This window comes from Haliotis rubra, unplaced genomic scaffold, assembly GCF_003918875.1.
Source record: "Haliotis rubra isolate DU_JTF1 unplaced genomic scaffold, ASM391887v1 Scf101, whole genome shotgun sequence".
Classification (NCBI taxonomy): domain Eukaryota; kingdom Metazoa; phylum Mollusca; class Gastropoda; order Lepetellida; family Haliotidae; genus Haliotis; species Haliotis rubra.
This window is the reverse complement of record NW_025764904.1, coordinates 1,636,458-1,653,003: the sequence shown is the minus strand read 5'-3', so window position 1 is coordinate 1,653,003 and position 16,546 is coordinate 1,636,458. Positions and strand designations below refer to the sequence as shown.

Below are 16,546 nucleotides of genomic sequence, written 5' to 3'. Positions count from 1 at the left end.
GTGTTTCCCGCCATGATATTGCTGGAATATTGCTAATCCATACTCACTCCAGTGTATAGGCTATTCTATCATAATTTCACTGAGAGTAGCTTGAAAAATGATATGATTGGAATAGCAATCATTAAATTGCACTCCTGGGCCTAGATTTTCGAAGCTCTCTTAGTGCTAAGATAGTCGTAAGTTAATGTTAATGTATGGCACTTATGACTATCTTAGCGCTAAGAGGGCTTCGAAAATCTAGGCCCAGGGTGGGAGAAAATCATTGGGAAGATGTTGATGTGACAAATGGAGATTGTAACCTAGTGGTTAAAGCATTTGCTCCTCACATCGAAGGCCCGGGTTGGATTCCCCACATGGGTACAATGTGTGAAGCCCATTTCTTGTGTCCCCTGCTGTGATATTTCTGGAATATTGCTAAAAGCAACGTAAAACTGAACTCACTCTGTTGATGAAGTTGGGCTTGCATGTCTGAGTTAATAAAACTTGATGCAATTAGTTTTCAGTGTTGCATGTCATAAACCTTTCATAATAGTTCAGATTCTCATTTGCCCCAATAACGTTCATGGTTTGTCTGCATCATGCAAAGTCATAAACATTTGAAGCCTGCACCACATAGGGCATACCTGCCCACTTTCTCCCCTTTAGACTCACTCACTCACTTCAGACTCACTAACTTTCATTACTCATGTGACGCTCTCACAACAAAACTGATAAATCTTATACCAAACATTTCAACCACTTAAAATCACACAAATAAGTCGGTTGGAAGCTGTGTTGTTGAAACCATGACTACACAAGATGAGACCCCACCTTGCTTACTTTCCTATACAAAGCAGGGTGGTTGGGTAGACTAGTGGTTAAAGCGTTCGCTTGTCATGCCGAAGACCCCGGGTTCAATTCCCCACATGGGAACAATGTGTATGGTTCAGCACATTGACTGGTGGGACGGAGTGTGTGTGACATGTTTGACTGTCACATCAGCTACAGTTCTTGGGACCTGCTCAAACCAGGCCATCTCCAGGTTCCTCATCAAGAAAAACAAAAGTAACAAATCAAAATAATTTATTTCATTATGACTGACAAAATCATTCTGTTCCCTCTCTCAGGACTGCCTTCAGCATCTCCACAAAAATCTCGGCACATTCCCCACTCAGCATCTGTGCCAGCAGCTGTGACTTCTCCGACAGACTGATCGGTGAACACAGCACCACCTTCACGCAGTCTGACGCCAGGTCCGAGAACTCGTGAAAAGACGCAAACCCAAACACTGTGGCACAGGATGCTGAATCCAGATGGTGAGACGAGATGGACACTTTCAGATACTGAACCAGGTCTGCGAGGAGGAATCTATCAGCTAGGGCTACTGCATCGAGAAGAAACTCTACAGTCACATCACTGGTATCGGAGTTGACTTTCTTCATGACAGGACACCCAAGATTACACCCCTGCAAATAATGAAGGACATATTCCAATGCTTCTGGCGATGTGTCTTGAATGGCGATTTCCGACTGGCTGGATTCTGAATAGTGACCCTCGAGCATTGCCAGAAACATGGCAGATGACTGTACGAGTTTTTCTCGATTGGCTTGGATCTTTTTACTGTCAACTTTGAATACAAGATCCACGTGAAGACCCTGATATATGCATTGGTCAGTGCTACAGTTTTCAGACTGGGAGGCAGGTTTGAACACTGTGTCTGATCTCTCCTGCTTCAGTTTGAGAGGAATGCTGTTGAGTTTACAGATGAAGGTGAGACCAGCAACAATGGCCATGAAAGCGGGTCCTGGATCCAGGAGTTCTGCCTTGAGGAGCTCCAGGACTGTGTCCAGAACATGGTATCGGATTAAGTACTGCTTCTGCATCACTGAGCCCCTGGAACATAACATCATACATGGATTGACTGATGGATTAATGTGTCTGCTACATAACACCATACATTGATTGGCTGATTGATTGATGTGTCTGCTACATAACACCATACATTGATTGGCTGATTGATTGATGTGTCTGCTACATAACACCATACATTGATTGGCTGATTGATTGATGTGTCTGCTACATAACATCATACATTGATTGGCTGATTGATTGATGTGTCTGCTACATAACACCATACATTGACATTGATGTTGGCATTGATTGATTGATGTGTCTGCTACATAACATCATACATTGATTGGCTGATTGATTGATGTGTCTGCTACATAACACCATACATTGATTGGCTGATTGATTGATGTGTCTGCTACATAACACCATACATTGATTGGCTGATTGATTGATGTGTCTGCTACATCTGCTACATAACACCATACATCATCAGTCATGCTACATAACATCATACATTGATTGATTGATTTGATGTGATCTGCTACATAACACCATACATTGATTGGATTGATTGATTGCTACATAACACCATACATTGATTGGCTGATTGATTGATGTGTCTGCTACATCAACACCATACATTGATTGGCATTGATTGATTGATTGATGTGTCTGCTACATAACACCATACATTCATGATTGACATTGATTGGCTGATTGATTGATGTGTCTCTGCTTGATCATACATTGATTGCTGATGGATTCTGTCTACATAACATCATACATTGATTGGCTGATGATTGATTGATGTGTCTGCTACATAACATCATACATTGATTGGCTGATTGATTGATGTGTCTGCTACATAACATCATACATTGATTGGCTGATTGATTGATGTGTCTGCTACATAACATCATACATTGATTGGCTGATTGATTGATGTGTCTGCTACATAACATCATACATTGATTGATTGATTGATGTGTCTGCTACATAACATCATACATTGATTGGTTGATTGATTTGGTCTGCTACATAACATCATACATTGATTGGTGATGGATTGCTACATAACATCATACATTGATTGGCTGATTGATTGATAACATCATAACATTGATTTGGCTGATTGATTGATGATTGATTGATTGATGATTGATGTGTCTGCTACATAACATCATACATTGATTGGCTGATTGATTGATGTGTCTGCTACATAACATCATACATTGATTGGTTGATTGATTGATGTCTGCTACATAACATGATTGATTGCTGTTTACATAAGATTGATTGATGTCTGCTACATAACATCATACATTGATTGGCTGATTGATTGATGTGTCTGCTACATAACATCATACATTGATTGATTGATTGACTGTGTCTGCTACATAACATCATACATTGAACTGATGGATTGATACATTGATTGATTGATCGTGTCTGCTGGATTATTGTGTCTGCTACATAACATCATTGATTGATTGATTGATTGATGTGTCTGCTACATAACATCATACATTGATGGCTGATTGATTGATTGCTAACACCATACATTGATTCTGATTGATTGATGTGTCTGCTACATAACATCATTGACATTGATTGATTGATGTGTCTGATTGATTGATTGATGTGTCTGCTACATAACATCATACATCATGTCTGCTACACATTGATTGATTGATTGATTGATGTCTGCTACATAACATCATACATTGATTGATTGCTACATTGATTGATTGATGTGTCTGCTACATAACATCATACATTGATTGACTGATTGGTTGATGTGTCTGCTACATAACATCATACATTGGTTGGCTGATTGATTGATGTGTCTGCTACATAACATCATACATTGATTGGCTAATGGATTGATGTGTCTGCTACATAATATCATACATTGATTGGCTGATTGGTTGATGCGTCAGGAATATAGCATTTTGACTGACTTATGGATTTCACAAGCAGGACATTTGTGTACAACATGCTACCGCTGGTCTCAAGGTATACATGAGAATTCAGATAATAAAATCCTGTACACCCTGCTAGTGACACTAAGCTTCTGGGCCCAATGAGTCACTGGTTGATATAATCAGCAGCATCTCACATCAATAATGACACTTGATTCCCATCAGCATTAACTACCTGTTACAGTTACACAGGATATACTCACCAACACAGGAAGAGCAGAGAGACGGTACACAGTAATTTGTCCTCTTGAGATCCCCTCAACAAGATGGACGAGATGATGCCCTTCCCATACGGTGACTCGGCAGAGAAACTCAGATCCTTCAACAAACTCAGCCCGCTTTGTCCTACATCAGCAACACTGAGCTCAGCTGCATTCTGTGACATCGGTGACTGGCCGACCTTGAAGCTGAGTTCCGTCTCGCTCCGAGGGGAGGTTGGTGATGCAAGAAGACCATGAGTGAAGTCCAAAGCATTATCTTTGGTACCGCTAGTAGACCCAGGATAGCTGTTCTCCAAATTTGTTAAATAACCTCCACAGAATGAGTCCTCAGATGAAGTGCTGACTCGACTACATCGTCGGGAATGGGATGATCGCTGGCTAAAGTGTTCGTAAGTCTCCTTGTCGATTCCATCTGAATCCAGGATGATTTTCTTGTAGATGACAACGGGTACTGTGAGGAGAAGGCACGATTTAAGGCAATGAGGGTTCTTAAATAATCGGGACAGTGTTCGGACACATCGGGAATGAGGTAAAGGTACATAGAAAAGGTAGTCCACGAGGCAGGACATTGCAGAGGACGTTATAAGGTACATGGAGGGATTGGTCTTCACCGATATTCTGGACAACAGGATCAGGAGGTTGTGCTCTGTAGTCTTCATAATGTCTGACCTCTTTGATTCCGTCTTTTTCCGCTTAGAGCAGGACTCTACCAACTTGTAAGAAGGTGACCTTAAAGCTAGGGGTCGCTTGCCATACACATTCTTGCCAAGAACTTCAACTGATTCATCCTCTCTTGCTCCTGAATCTTCAACCGAATCTGGCTTTTCAATCTTCTCTGATGAAACATCTGTGGATGATGTGTCGAGGGAGGGACAGTCTTCATCCTTCTCGGCATCATCCTTCTCTGTTTCATTCTTCTGTTTTACTGTATCACAAATATCATCCTCTTCAGTTGAGGAGTAACATGGCTGGTTCACAGCTATAGTGGACTTCGATCCAGATGGAGTCTTCTCGGGACTTCCACAAGTATAAGAAACACTAAGCACTGGATGGTACTGAGAGTCAAAATTAGAAGCTGATGGACTCCCTGGCACAGAATCAGGACTCCTTGGGAGGCTGTAAGATGGGGAGGACTGGGCAGGGGAGAAGTAAGTGTCGTTGCTGAGGGGGCTGAGTGGACTGAGAGGTGGTTCAGGAGAGGGTGACCTCAGAACACTCTGTTGACTGAAACTCTGCTTACATGTCTGTCCAGCAAAGTTTTCAAGATTCCATTCAGTGTTGACTTCATAAGTAGGACTGTCTATGCTAAATTTGTGAAGATGCTTTTTAGGGTCTTCCTGAATAGATTCAATGACCTCATTTTCAACTTTAGAAGCTTGATCTATAGTGAGATCTTTTGGTCTCATTGACAAAGCACTTCTTTCATCAGTGTCACTTGCAGCTTCCAGACACAGATCAGACTGGTCTTCATCCAGAGAACATATAGAAGTATCACATTTCACATGTGAGGTAGATAGCTTCTCTGAGGGTTTCAACAACTTGCTCTTCCCTGTGTGATTCGCAAATGTTAAGGTATCAACAGATGACTTAAAATCTCCACATCTCTGGAGGTGTATAAGGAGCACCTCCACAACGTTGTTCTCCAGAAGCACATCCATACTGTCAAAGTCATACAAGAAGCAGACCAACCCACTAATAATTCGGTCATGGATCTGTGCAAAAAATGGGGTCCCTTAGGGCTTTGATAAACAGCTCAAGCCCTCCTTGTTCTCGAATTTTGATCCGGTTGACGGCCTCTTTTCCACACAAACACAAAGCATTGATGACGGATATCACGTTGATGTGACTTCTGTTGGTCTCCTGCTGCAGCAGACGTATAAATAGTTGAATACCTCCGGCTGCTCCAATGGCTGCCCGGACGTCAGCTTGGTTGGTGAGATTGTAGAGGATTGACAGTGCCTCATGGGAATCATCATCATTGTCACAATCAACTGTTGACACAAGGTGGTCCAGGATACTTGCACCGATTATCTGCCGAGCAAAGTTCGAGCAGCATCTGTTTGAGAAAAAGATGGTTTCTTAGATTTGGTGTGAGTGAGTAAGCAAGTGATTGAATGTGCATGGTTTTACCACAGTATTCCAGTAATATGACAGCTAATGACACTAGAAATGGGCTTCACATCTTCTAGAAGTTCTAACCATAATATGAATCAATACTAAACCCTGGTGTGGTTGACGGGATCCTTTGACGACTAGGCTACTGAGATATTACTGGTGATTGAGCCATGTATACTTTTTTAGAATATTCTCTTTGGCTTCAAATCCGCCAATAATAAATGGCAGTTGAAACAAGCACAGTAATCTTTGGTCACTATCACGAAATCTTCTAGTTATGAATGATTTTGTTAATGATCAAAATTAATCTGTTTTGAAAACATCATGTATGTTGCACAGATACTTTCCATCACTTTCATTGCAAGTAACAAGTGACCAGTCATAAAATGTTGCCTAATTCACTCTTTTGCATGGCATAATCCACATATTTCACAATATGACTTTGATTCTTGATGTTGTAGCTTAAATTGGAGAGAGACCGGCGACTTCAAATATAATGAACATGTCAGTTTGAGATGTACAGTATGCACAAACTCACCAGTCATTCTTGATGATTAATTTGACATTATCACAAAATGGCAAAGATAAATATCATCTGAATTTAAAAGAACGTTTCCTACAACTCCAAATTTGGAATAAGTATATTTTTTCTGGTCTGCCTGCTGAGTACAGTTAGTTTGAACACCTCGATGACTCCTGTGTTACCCAAATGGCCGACATCTGACCACAAGACAGACTCACCCTGATTTGCTAAGCTCAGACACTGTCCTCAGAGCACAATTCGCAATGTCTGCATCGTCATTCTTCAGCAGCTTGGCAACTTGCAGCACCGCACCAGACTCCACAACCCTTCTCTGGTTATCACGGACTCGTCCCAGAAGCCTGAAATATCACAAGGCTTAACTAAGCAAACAGCCACATATTTCACAGTGTGTTTAATGCCTGCCAGTAGTGGTGGTCTGATTAATTAAAATAATCAAAGATTGGTCGCAGTGACTAAACGACCAAGCAATCGATCATGTTTTCTCATAATCAAACACAAACAATTCTGGAACACTTGCTTGCATTGACAATTGCATTGACAAGGTTGGTTTTGTCTGTTACATTTCATGAACACTACAAGCTCCTTCCAAGTCATGATTGAATTTATCTTAAAGACCCCCAAAAATGTATGTTCCTAACATACTATAGTCATCCTTTAAACATGTGCAATTTGCAAAAATACCAAATAAACCCAAAGAACTACATGTTGTTTTCCTTATGTTTTTGTGCAAACAAAAACAACCAGGAATATTTGATAAATGGCGCTAACCAATTATTTTTGATGAACCAATCATCAATTATGAGATTTTAACCAATTCCCAACACTACTGGCCAGACAGCAGGGTTTTACGTGACACACATATATAGGGAACGGATGCAGAAAAACAAAAATACTGTGTCCTAAGGACAAAAGTACTGACAGCGTACAGAGACGATGAATGACCTCATGCACGTGACTACTGTCCTTCAGATTGCCAGGGGACTCACATTCTCGGGAATGGAGTTTAATTTGTTTTCTTCAAAGGTGAATAACTTTGAAAAGGTCATTAACCAAGCAGAAATACAAATGATCAAACTGACACTCATCCCTGAGAACAATATGAGTGAGTGATATCATGTTGATTTGAACAGTTCTTCATTTACACAACAACATGTTATCATGGCTGCCACTTTTGAGGACGCCTAAAGGACAACCATGGTGCAAACCATGACACATTATCAGGGCATTCAGTCATGTGAGCTAAAAAATTAATATAAAAAAGCCCAAAACACATGGTTATTTCCCTTCCTCTGTTAAAGCTCAGATAAAGACTTTTCTGAAGAAATGCTTTTATTCAAAGCACAAGAAAATGTGTTAGCAAATCCATTAAACAAGTCAATGAAGAAACAGCTTACCGGAATGCCCGACAGTATGTGAGCTTGCATTCTTTCGTCTTGGTTTCGTTGAGCAGCTTGACCACCCGTGGCAGTGTTTCTAAGCTGATGATCTGGGAACAGGCTGATGGAGTGAGTGCCAAATTAGCCAGACCTCGACAGCTTCGGTTCTGTATGCTCTCTACTGACGATTCCAGGAGGTGGCGCGCTGGAAGACATTGTTATTGGGGCATTACTAGACTTGAAATGATTATCCTTCATCTCCTGTATGTTTATATTTATATGTATAATGATATGGAAGCTGTTCGATTTATTCAATTTATCAGAACTGGAGATTGCTGGTTACATACAACTGAAAATTCAACCAAATTCTCAATGGGTAGTATTCTCAGTCTAACATTAAACCTGCTATCTATATACAATAAGCTTCAGGCTTTTAAGCAAGTGCAGTGACATGACATCAGTAACAATTTTGAAAATCAATTGAATGACAATCATCACTTGGTGTCAGTCTGTTCAGGCCTTTGATCTTAATATTCATTACTGAAAGTTCCCAATACACAGAGAGTGCAGCAAATAGAACAAGTGTCATATATATATTTAACATGCAATCTACAGATTTGTAGTCATTCTCTTTGGTATCCCACATGCCCTGCAATCTAGTTCAGCTGTGTCCTATTTCTGAGTGTATCCGGGTTCAATATTTTTTATCCACCAAAACCCACATCATTCATAGCAAGAGTAACTTCACACAATGATCAACTTTGCTGAGGGCATGTGTGGCTTAATGGTATTTGGCAGTGCTCATTATGACAATGTCATGGGTTTGAATCCAAATATTGTCCTTATGATCTCCCTATGCTTTACAGGGTCACCTGTCAGTTAATCTGTATAGACTTCAGGTACGTACAGGTGCCCAGCAACATGTGCTGGTGTTTAGCTGTGAATGTATTGATTACATGTTCAACAGGATTCGGTGGATGGACATGTCAGCATACTTTGACAGTGTGGATATTTGCTTATAATATGAATCACTGGATTCTCTGGTCCATCATCTTACAGCTGAGTGCAAAGTTCAGTGACAAATACACACAGACAACACACACTCACACAATGAGGCATCATCAAAGACACACAGACCACACACCTGCAATGATACACAGAGACACCAGACACATACAGACCACACACAAAGACATCACACACACTCACACAATAACATATGCTCAAGGCCACACAGACCACAAACAAAGACAGACATCACACACACTCACACAATAACATGGCCAAGGATTCAGACCACACACAAAGACATCACACACACTCACACAATAACATGGTCAAGGACACACAGATCACACACAAAAACATGACACACACACTCACACAATAACATATGGTCAAGGACACACAGACCACACACAAAGACATCACAAACACTCACACAATAACATATGGTCAAGGACACACACAAAGACACACACACACACACTCACACAATAAAATGGTCAAGGACACACAGACCACACACAAAGACATCACACACTCACACAATAACATCATCAAGGACACACAGACCACACACAAAGACATCACACACACTCACACAATACCATGGTCAAGGATTCACAGACCACACACATCAAAGACATGGTCAAGGACACACACACACTCACACACTCACACAATAACATATGGTCAAGGACACACAGACCACACACAAAGACATCACACACACTCACACAATAACATGGTCAAGGACACACAGATCACACACAAAGACATCACACACACTCACACAATAACATATGGTCAAGGACACACAGACCACACACAAAGACATCACACACACTCACACAATAACATGGTCAAGGACACACAGACCACACACAAAGACATCACACACACTCACACAATACCATGGTCAAGGATACACAGACCACACACAAAGACATCACACACTCACAATAACATATGGTTAAGGACACATAGACCACACACAAAGACATCACACACACTCACACAATAACATGGTCAAGGACACACAGACCACACACAAAGACATCACACACACTCACACAATAACATGGTCAAGGACACACAGACCACACACAAAGACATCACACACTCACACAATAACATGGCCAAGGACACACACACCACACACAAAGACATCACACAATAACATCGTGGAGGACACACAGACCACACACAAAGACATCACATACACTCTTATCACACACTCATATCTTAAATGAAATTGTAACATTAGCTGTTCGCGACGTGGAAGTGAAACAACATGATGGGGAAAAAGGTTTTGAAAAAACCCCAGTTGCTACATAGAAAAGAAAATATCCAATAATAAATATTTTGAATGAAAAAAAGACTTATGAAGTCATGTTGTAGTGTGTGTCAGGCACACCTCTTACACTTGTTATTTAAAATGAATACCAGGATCTTAAAAATATGGTGGGTATCAAAAAGTATAGATACGAACTTGAAATTGGAGGCTGTTACTCTGTATCCCTTAAATTTACACAACTGCAAATAGCATATGTTGAAATAACCCACATCAGCCTAACTGGGCGTTCAGTGGGATGTGTAATAGGATATTCAGAAGTACATGTTTACTTGTAAAATAGGGCAAAACTTAGAAAAACTATGAATAGCTGCTGAAAACAATAGATCAGACTATAGATGGCAATTAGGTCGCTCAGCCAGGTAGTCTGGCCGTCTCAGACCGTCGACTCACCTGGCATGAAATGCACGTGCTGCCTACAGGCACAAGGGGTTATCTCAAAGATACTTTATGCTTTTTTCATGTGTATTGAATATGTCTCATCTATTGATTATCATCTTACGTGTCTTTCATAACGTTTATGTTGTGATACCCATAGAAAAGCTTAAATCAACTATCGTATTAAATGTCTCACTGACTGAGTTTAGTTTTACGCCGCTTTTAGCAATATTCCAGCAATATCATGGCAGGGGACACCAGAAATGGGCTTAACACATTGTGCCCATGTGGGGAATCGAACCCGGGTCTTCGGCATGACGAGCCAACGCTTTAACCACTAGGCCAACCCACCCGCCCCATTAAATGTCTCAAAATATATAAGTGGCAAGACCACCCCAAGACCGACAGGACTGGATATTATTTGTTAATTGTTAAGACATGCCATTTACTTCCCCAAGTTTAATTCCCCTAAAGGATTATCTTATCGTTGCTGATATCTCTATCCCCCAGTACAACCCTAACCACCGTCTGCGACACCCGTCCTGGTTATGCTTTTGAGAAGACCCCTCCTACCTGTTTCTTTTTATAGTGATAGTGAGGCTCCATGGTAGCTACATCCTTTAGTTTCAGTATTAAAGTTAGTATTTTTTACGTCAGCTATCGTTTATAATGAAGCTAAGTCTAGTTTCAAAATAGGCATTTAAAAAGTGTCCTTTGAAATACAATATCATCGCACACTAATTTGCATAAAGCCATGGTCTGTTCTAAATAAGTTGCTTTGGACTTTGGACCCGCATTGCTCATTTCTGCACTAATCTCTCCTCAGTAAAGTCCTTTTTTTATGTTTCCTATCTCCCTACCACCGAGACTGTAGTTAGGCCGAACTTAGTTTCACAGATATTTCACACTTTCACACTTTAACTTCATAAATTGTAGATATATATGTGAAAAAAAACAGTTTTTTTTCTATTTCCGACAGTACTTTAGTTTAAAAAGTATGGGTATCATACCCACATGGCCAAAGGCTTATCTGGAGCGCTGAACATAACACACTCCGACACAGACAAACAAGAACAACTGACAACACGCAGAGACACATCACACACACACACACTCACACAAGGGCAAACAGACCACACTCAGAGATAGGGGTGAAATGATACGCTCTTAACACGGTACAGTACATATTGCGATACAAGGCCTTCGGTTTGGTCCGTTTCAGTTCGGTATATGAGGACTTACTTCCGGGCAAATCGCGCTCGTCTAGCAAAGAAATACATAGATTGCGACAAAATGATTTGTTTGCTGGACATTTTAGAAAAGGTTTAAAACTGCTATACATAAACATAAAATGACGGTATGAAACCAAAAAAACTGAATTTTTGTGAAAGATTTCCGCCCGTAACCCTATACACGAAACAGCCAATACCTAACCCTAAACCCCAACCCTAAAATCTAACCCCAAACCTTACCCTTAACCCTCGAAATAATCCTAATAAATAGAATACATTTCAAGTGGGGGTTACGGGCGGAACTCTTACCAATTTTTGGATTGCATAAAAGTATACTGAACCGAAGGCGAAATACCGTGGTATACCGTTTCACCCCTACTCAGAAACAATATACACTCACACAAGGCCAACCACTGTCCACACACAAGTTGTCACAGTCACACACACCACAGACCGACAGCTCCCACCCAGAGACACTCCCATTTCACAGAGTCTACACACAAATATTTGAATTAGGGTACAGATCCACAATTGACTCTACAGGCAGGCAATTGAAAACTTGTTTAATTTGTCAGTTTTAAATTGTCACCCTGTTGTCACCAGTATATCTGACATGACAAACTGACTCACCCAGAGCGGCAACCCCATTTCTTGTTATGACCTGAAATCAAACACAACACTATTCAAGTCTTACAAATCATTCAACTATGGTATACTTGAACTCTTCATTTCCACAGTATTTTATTTATTTGGAAACAATCAACAACATCAATGTGTATCATATCTATTTATTCACCTTGTTGACCTAACTGTTCAAGTTTTGAAGTCCGATCACTTGGACACCTTGTATCTAGATAGACTTCCACAACAAATACCATGAAGGTTGAAGAAATTACAATTATTTCACACCCTTATTTTATCTCTTGACCAGTCCATGATAACACGTATCTGGAACATACATTGCAGATGATGTTGAACTTGATTCATAAGTCACATGACACAATCTATCATTTTGTCAATGGCCTGTACCTGACTGAATTAACAATGACACGTCATATCTCAACAACACTAGGGACCGCAGACCAAATTTTTAAATATAAGGGATATTTTTTTGCCTATTTTTTTTAGGTCTAGTAACCACTGAGAAGTAAAGCAATGATGTTACTTTTACAAAAATGTATGTGCTTTAGCCTACAGAGGTCCCCCAAGCGGAACCGCTGACGTCACCCATTTTCGCATTTTTAAGAACAATTTTGGCCACTCAACTGCTCCAAGGAAATATATGTTTTCATGGAAAAAACTGTTCCAGTCTGTTGAGTAGATGTTGTTGCATATTTCCCCAAAGTTTCCTTTGAAAATATTCATAATTTTTTTATCTACTGGTATGTGTTTGCATGGAAATATCGTTGTGAGACAAAAACAGAGACAATATCAAGTCAAAAATCATGTTTATTATCATATTATATTTTCTTCTAAGCAATTATGCATATAGTATCACTGAATGTTGTCACGTTTAGTTCAGAATACAATTTCTTCATCCTGTTCATGTGTATTTACATGCATTCAAGAACCAAAGTAAATTTTTTATCATGTTGCTTTTACTAAGGTTTTCGGCAAAAACTACTTCTCAAAATTCCTCTTTACCATTGTGTAAACTTCAAAATGAAATTATATTAATATAACACTCATTTGATTCTTGAAAATTATTTTTAAAGATAATAAAAATCTGAGCAAATATTTAAAATATTCAAAAACCATAATGATTGCTTGTTGTATATTCAAGTCGCAGTTCTGTCTTGAATCCAGTAAATAGTTCATATCCATAATCCAAATATATTACATGATTTGACACTTCTGTTCAGAGTATACTTGAAATGAAGCCTCACACAAAGAGGATCATACACATAAAAACGTTCTTTTCAGTCACTTCATTGTCTAACTATCTTTCAGTTTCATCACTGGTCCTGGATGTTTCCCATCTGTTTCAGAAATACGTGAAGAAAATACTTGAGTGTATAATAAAACATATAGACAAGACAGTTGGCATCACATCAGCACCGCTAAGACCAAATACATCAGCTTAGAATCATTGTGAAAATGATATTGACAAATACGTTTCAGAGTTTGAAACAGTTCAAATGAATTTTATCTTGATGCATTGTGTCATTTGCTGTGTTCTTCAAACCCATGTGTTTCCAGTATCTAGCTACACTTTGTAATACATGTTATCATAAACAGTCATAGCAATTCTTTGTAAAAATATTTTACTATGTCAGTAGGTACCACGATTTTACAATCCCTCACGACTCCACGTGGAGAGGAGTCAGATTACATACTTTCAACAGTTGCCACATTAGTCATGTGTTGCATATTATATGTAATAAATTGAGAGAGAGAGAGAAGAGAGAGAGAAAAGACACCGATTCTAAAAAATTCTTCATTTTCCTTACTAGATATATGCATTTTACGACACCATAACGGAGCTTTTAAATGTATCTTTTCACGATTGTGAATTGTGGTGGTCCGATTAATTGAAATAATCAAAGATTGGTTGCAATGGCTAAACGCAATCAAGCAATTGATGATGTTTTCTCAGAAGCTTAACACAAACAATTCTGGAACACTTGTTTGCATTAACAATATTTTTCACAAGGTTGGTTTTGTCTGTTACATTTCATAAGCACTACAAGTTCGTTCCTCATCATGATTGAATTCTGTGCAATGTACAAAATAAACCCAAAGAACTACATGTTTTTCTAGATTTTTGTGCATTAAAACATTAAAGCACACAGTCAGGAAGATTTGATAAATGGCGAAAACCAATTATTTTCGATGATTGATCGGTTGTAATGAATCAATCATCAATTATGAGATTTAACCAATTCCCAGTATTAATTGTGAATAGGTTATTGACATGTTATCATAGACAGTCATAACAAGTTCTCATATTTATCTTCCACAGTATTTTCTTCGAGATGAGGCATTCTTCAACCCTTGTAGCAGGAATCTCTAAAACACAACGAAGTTCAATACAATATATAACATATGTATGTAATATAATACATTAATATATGTGCATTCTTAGCAGCCAAACACTTGACAGTTCAGAAAAAACCTAAAGCACATAAGAGAAGATTAACTCTTTAAAGATTCAATTGTCATCTGACATTAAACATACATGCCCCCATCCCATTACCCTACAATAAATGGCTATCACTTAATTTTTGTTCAGTTTTTGTTTGTATATAAAAAAATGAAATTTTCATACATGCAGTAACCATTTATTAAAAACGCTTTCATTAATTTTTATGTAGATAAATCTCGGTTTAAATACTAAACCTCTATGCAATACATAACATTTCACAATTTATTAATGATCCTTCCATCATCATGATCATACATTCAATCTGGTTTTCAATAAATATAAAAGTCAGCTTTAAGTGAACACAGTAAAACACATTTTTATACACACAAGTGTTACCACTATTTCAACACACTAAAATGAACATGTAATGAGCCTTGTCTTTGCTAAGACACGGGGATTGTTTACATGCATATAGTTTGAAAAATATCTTAATCATGTTACCATGGTTACTAAATTGCAATTTGTAAACACAAAAAGAGTGACAACTTCCTGTTCTTGCTCAAATACGATATAACCACAACAATAAAAATGTTCTATGATCAGGAGAATCCAGGAAACGTGATATACAAAGACGTTAGTTATAAAAACTTTCGTTGTGAAAAAATAGCTGAATATCTGCGTCGACTTTACCTGCTTCATGTCAGGAGCAGATAACTCTAAATGACCAAGGTACGCGATTCGCGGCAATGACACAAGAAAAGTTTAAGGTCTCATTTCAATAAGTTATATGCTTCCTAAAAAATACCAAACTTTTTGTGCATGTACAGTAATGATTATATTAAGCGTATTTGCCCATACTTCAAGAAAATAAATATTTTTACAATATTTGGCATACGTTTAAAAAAGAGCAAAGTTCAACTTACCGTCGTTTTTTCATCTTTCGTGGTCAGATGCTAGTTTTGCGAAATACGCGCACTTGAACATGTGTACGACGCGACACCATAAAAAAAAATCGCATACATTTGGTCAAAATATGCGTACTTGGACCTTAAACGTCGGCCTGTCCGTGACCCAAAATCGTCCGCAATTCTAAAAATAACGACACTAGCGCCCCTAGCGGCGGCTGCGGTCGCTAACAACACTACAGAAATTCTCACATCGTTCCTGGTGTCTGGTTCCATGCAAAGGTTGCCGAGGATACTAAGGGCAATATCGGCAATTTTCGGTTTCTTCTCTGTTGTGTCTGCATTGTCCAGGATTTTCAGGATTTGTGGAATCAATCCTTGTGACAGAATCTTTTTCAGAATCGTTTGCGATTTTATCGCCTTCGTTCTTACATGAACGAGGGCATTGTAAACCTTGCTAGACGAAGCGCTAGAAAGGCTAGATATAATTTGCTTTAAATCTTCCTTTGAACTGCTCATTTT

The 16,546-nt window shown here is 39.0% G+C and overlaps 1 protein-coding gene and 1 long non-coding RNA gene across 2 annotated transcripts; both read right to left on the bottom strand.

The window, feature by feature from the left end:
• Window positions 1–1,045: 1,045 nt before the first annotated feature.
• Window positions 1,046–16,543, bottom strand: LOC124268604 (armadillo repeat-containing protein 5-like). The gene is given in 7 exon segments (XM_046703606.1): window positions 1,046–1,872; window positions 4,016–5,764; window positions 5,766–6,089; window positions 6,890–7,030; window positions 8,087–8,273; window positions 12,665–12,695; window positions 16,277–16,543. Coding segments are annotated over 7 exon segments (3,486 nt in total). The 3' UTR covers window positions 1,046–1,085.
• LOC124268669 lies at window positions 14,812–16,256 on the bottom strand. The gene is made up of 2 exons (XR_006896326.1): window positions 16,043–16,256; window positions 14,812–15,043 (listed from the first exon to the last, which is right to left on the bottom strand). It is a non-coding gene; the product is annotated as an uncharacterized LOC124268669 (long non-coding RNA).
• Window positions 16,544–16,546: the final 3 nt, after the last annotated feature.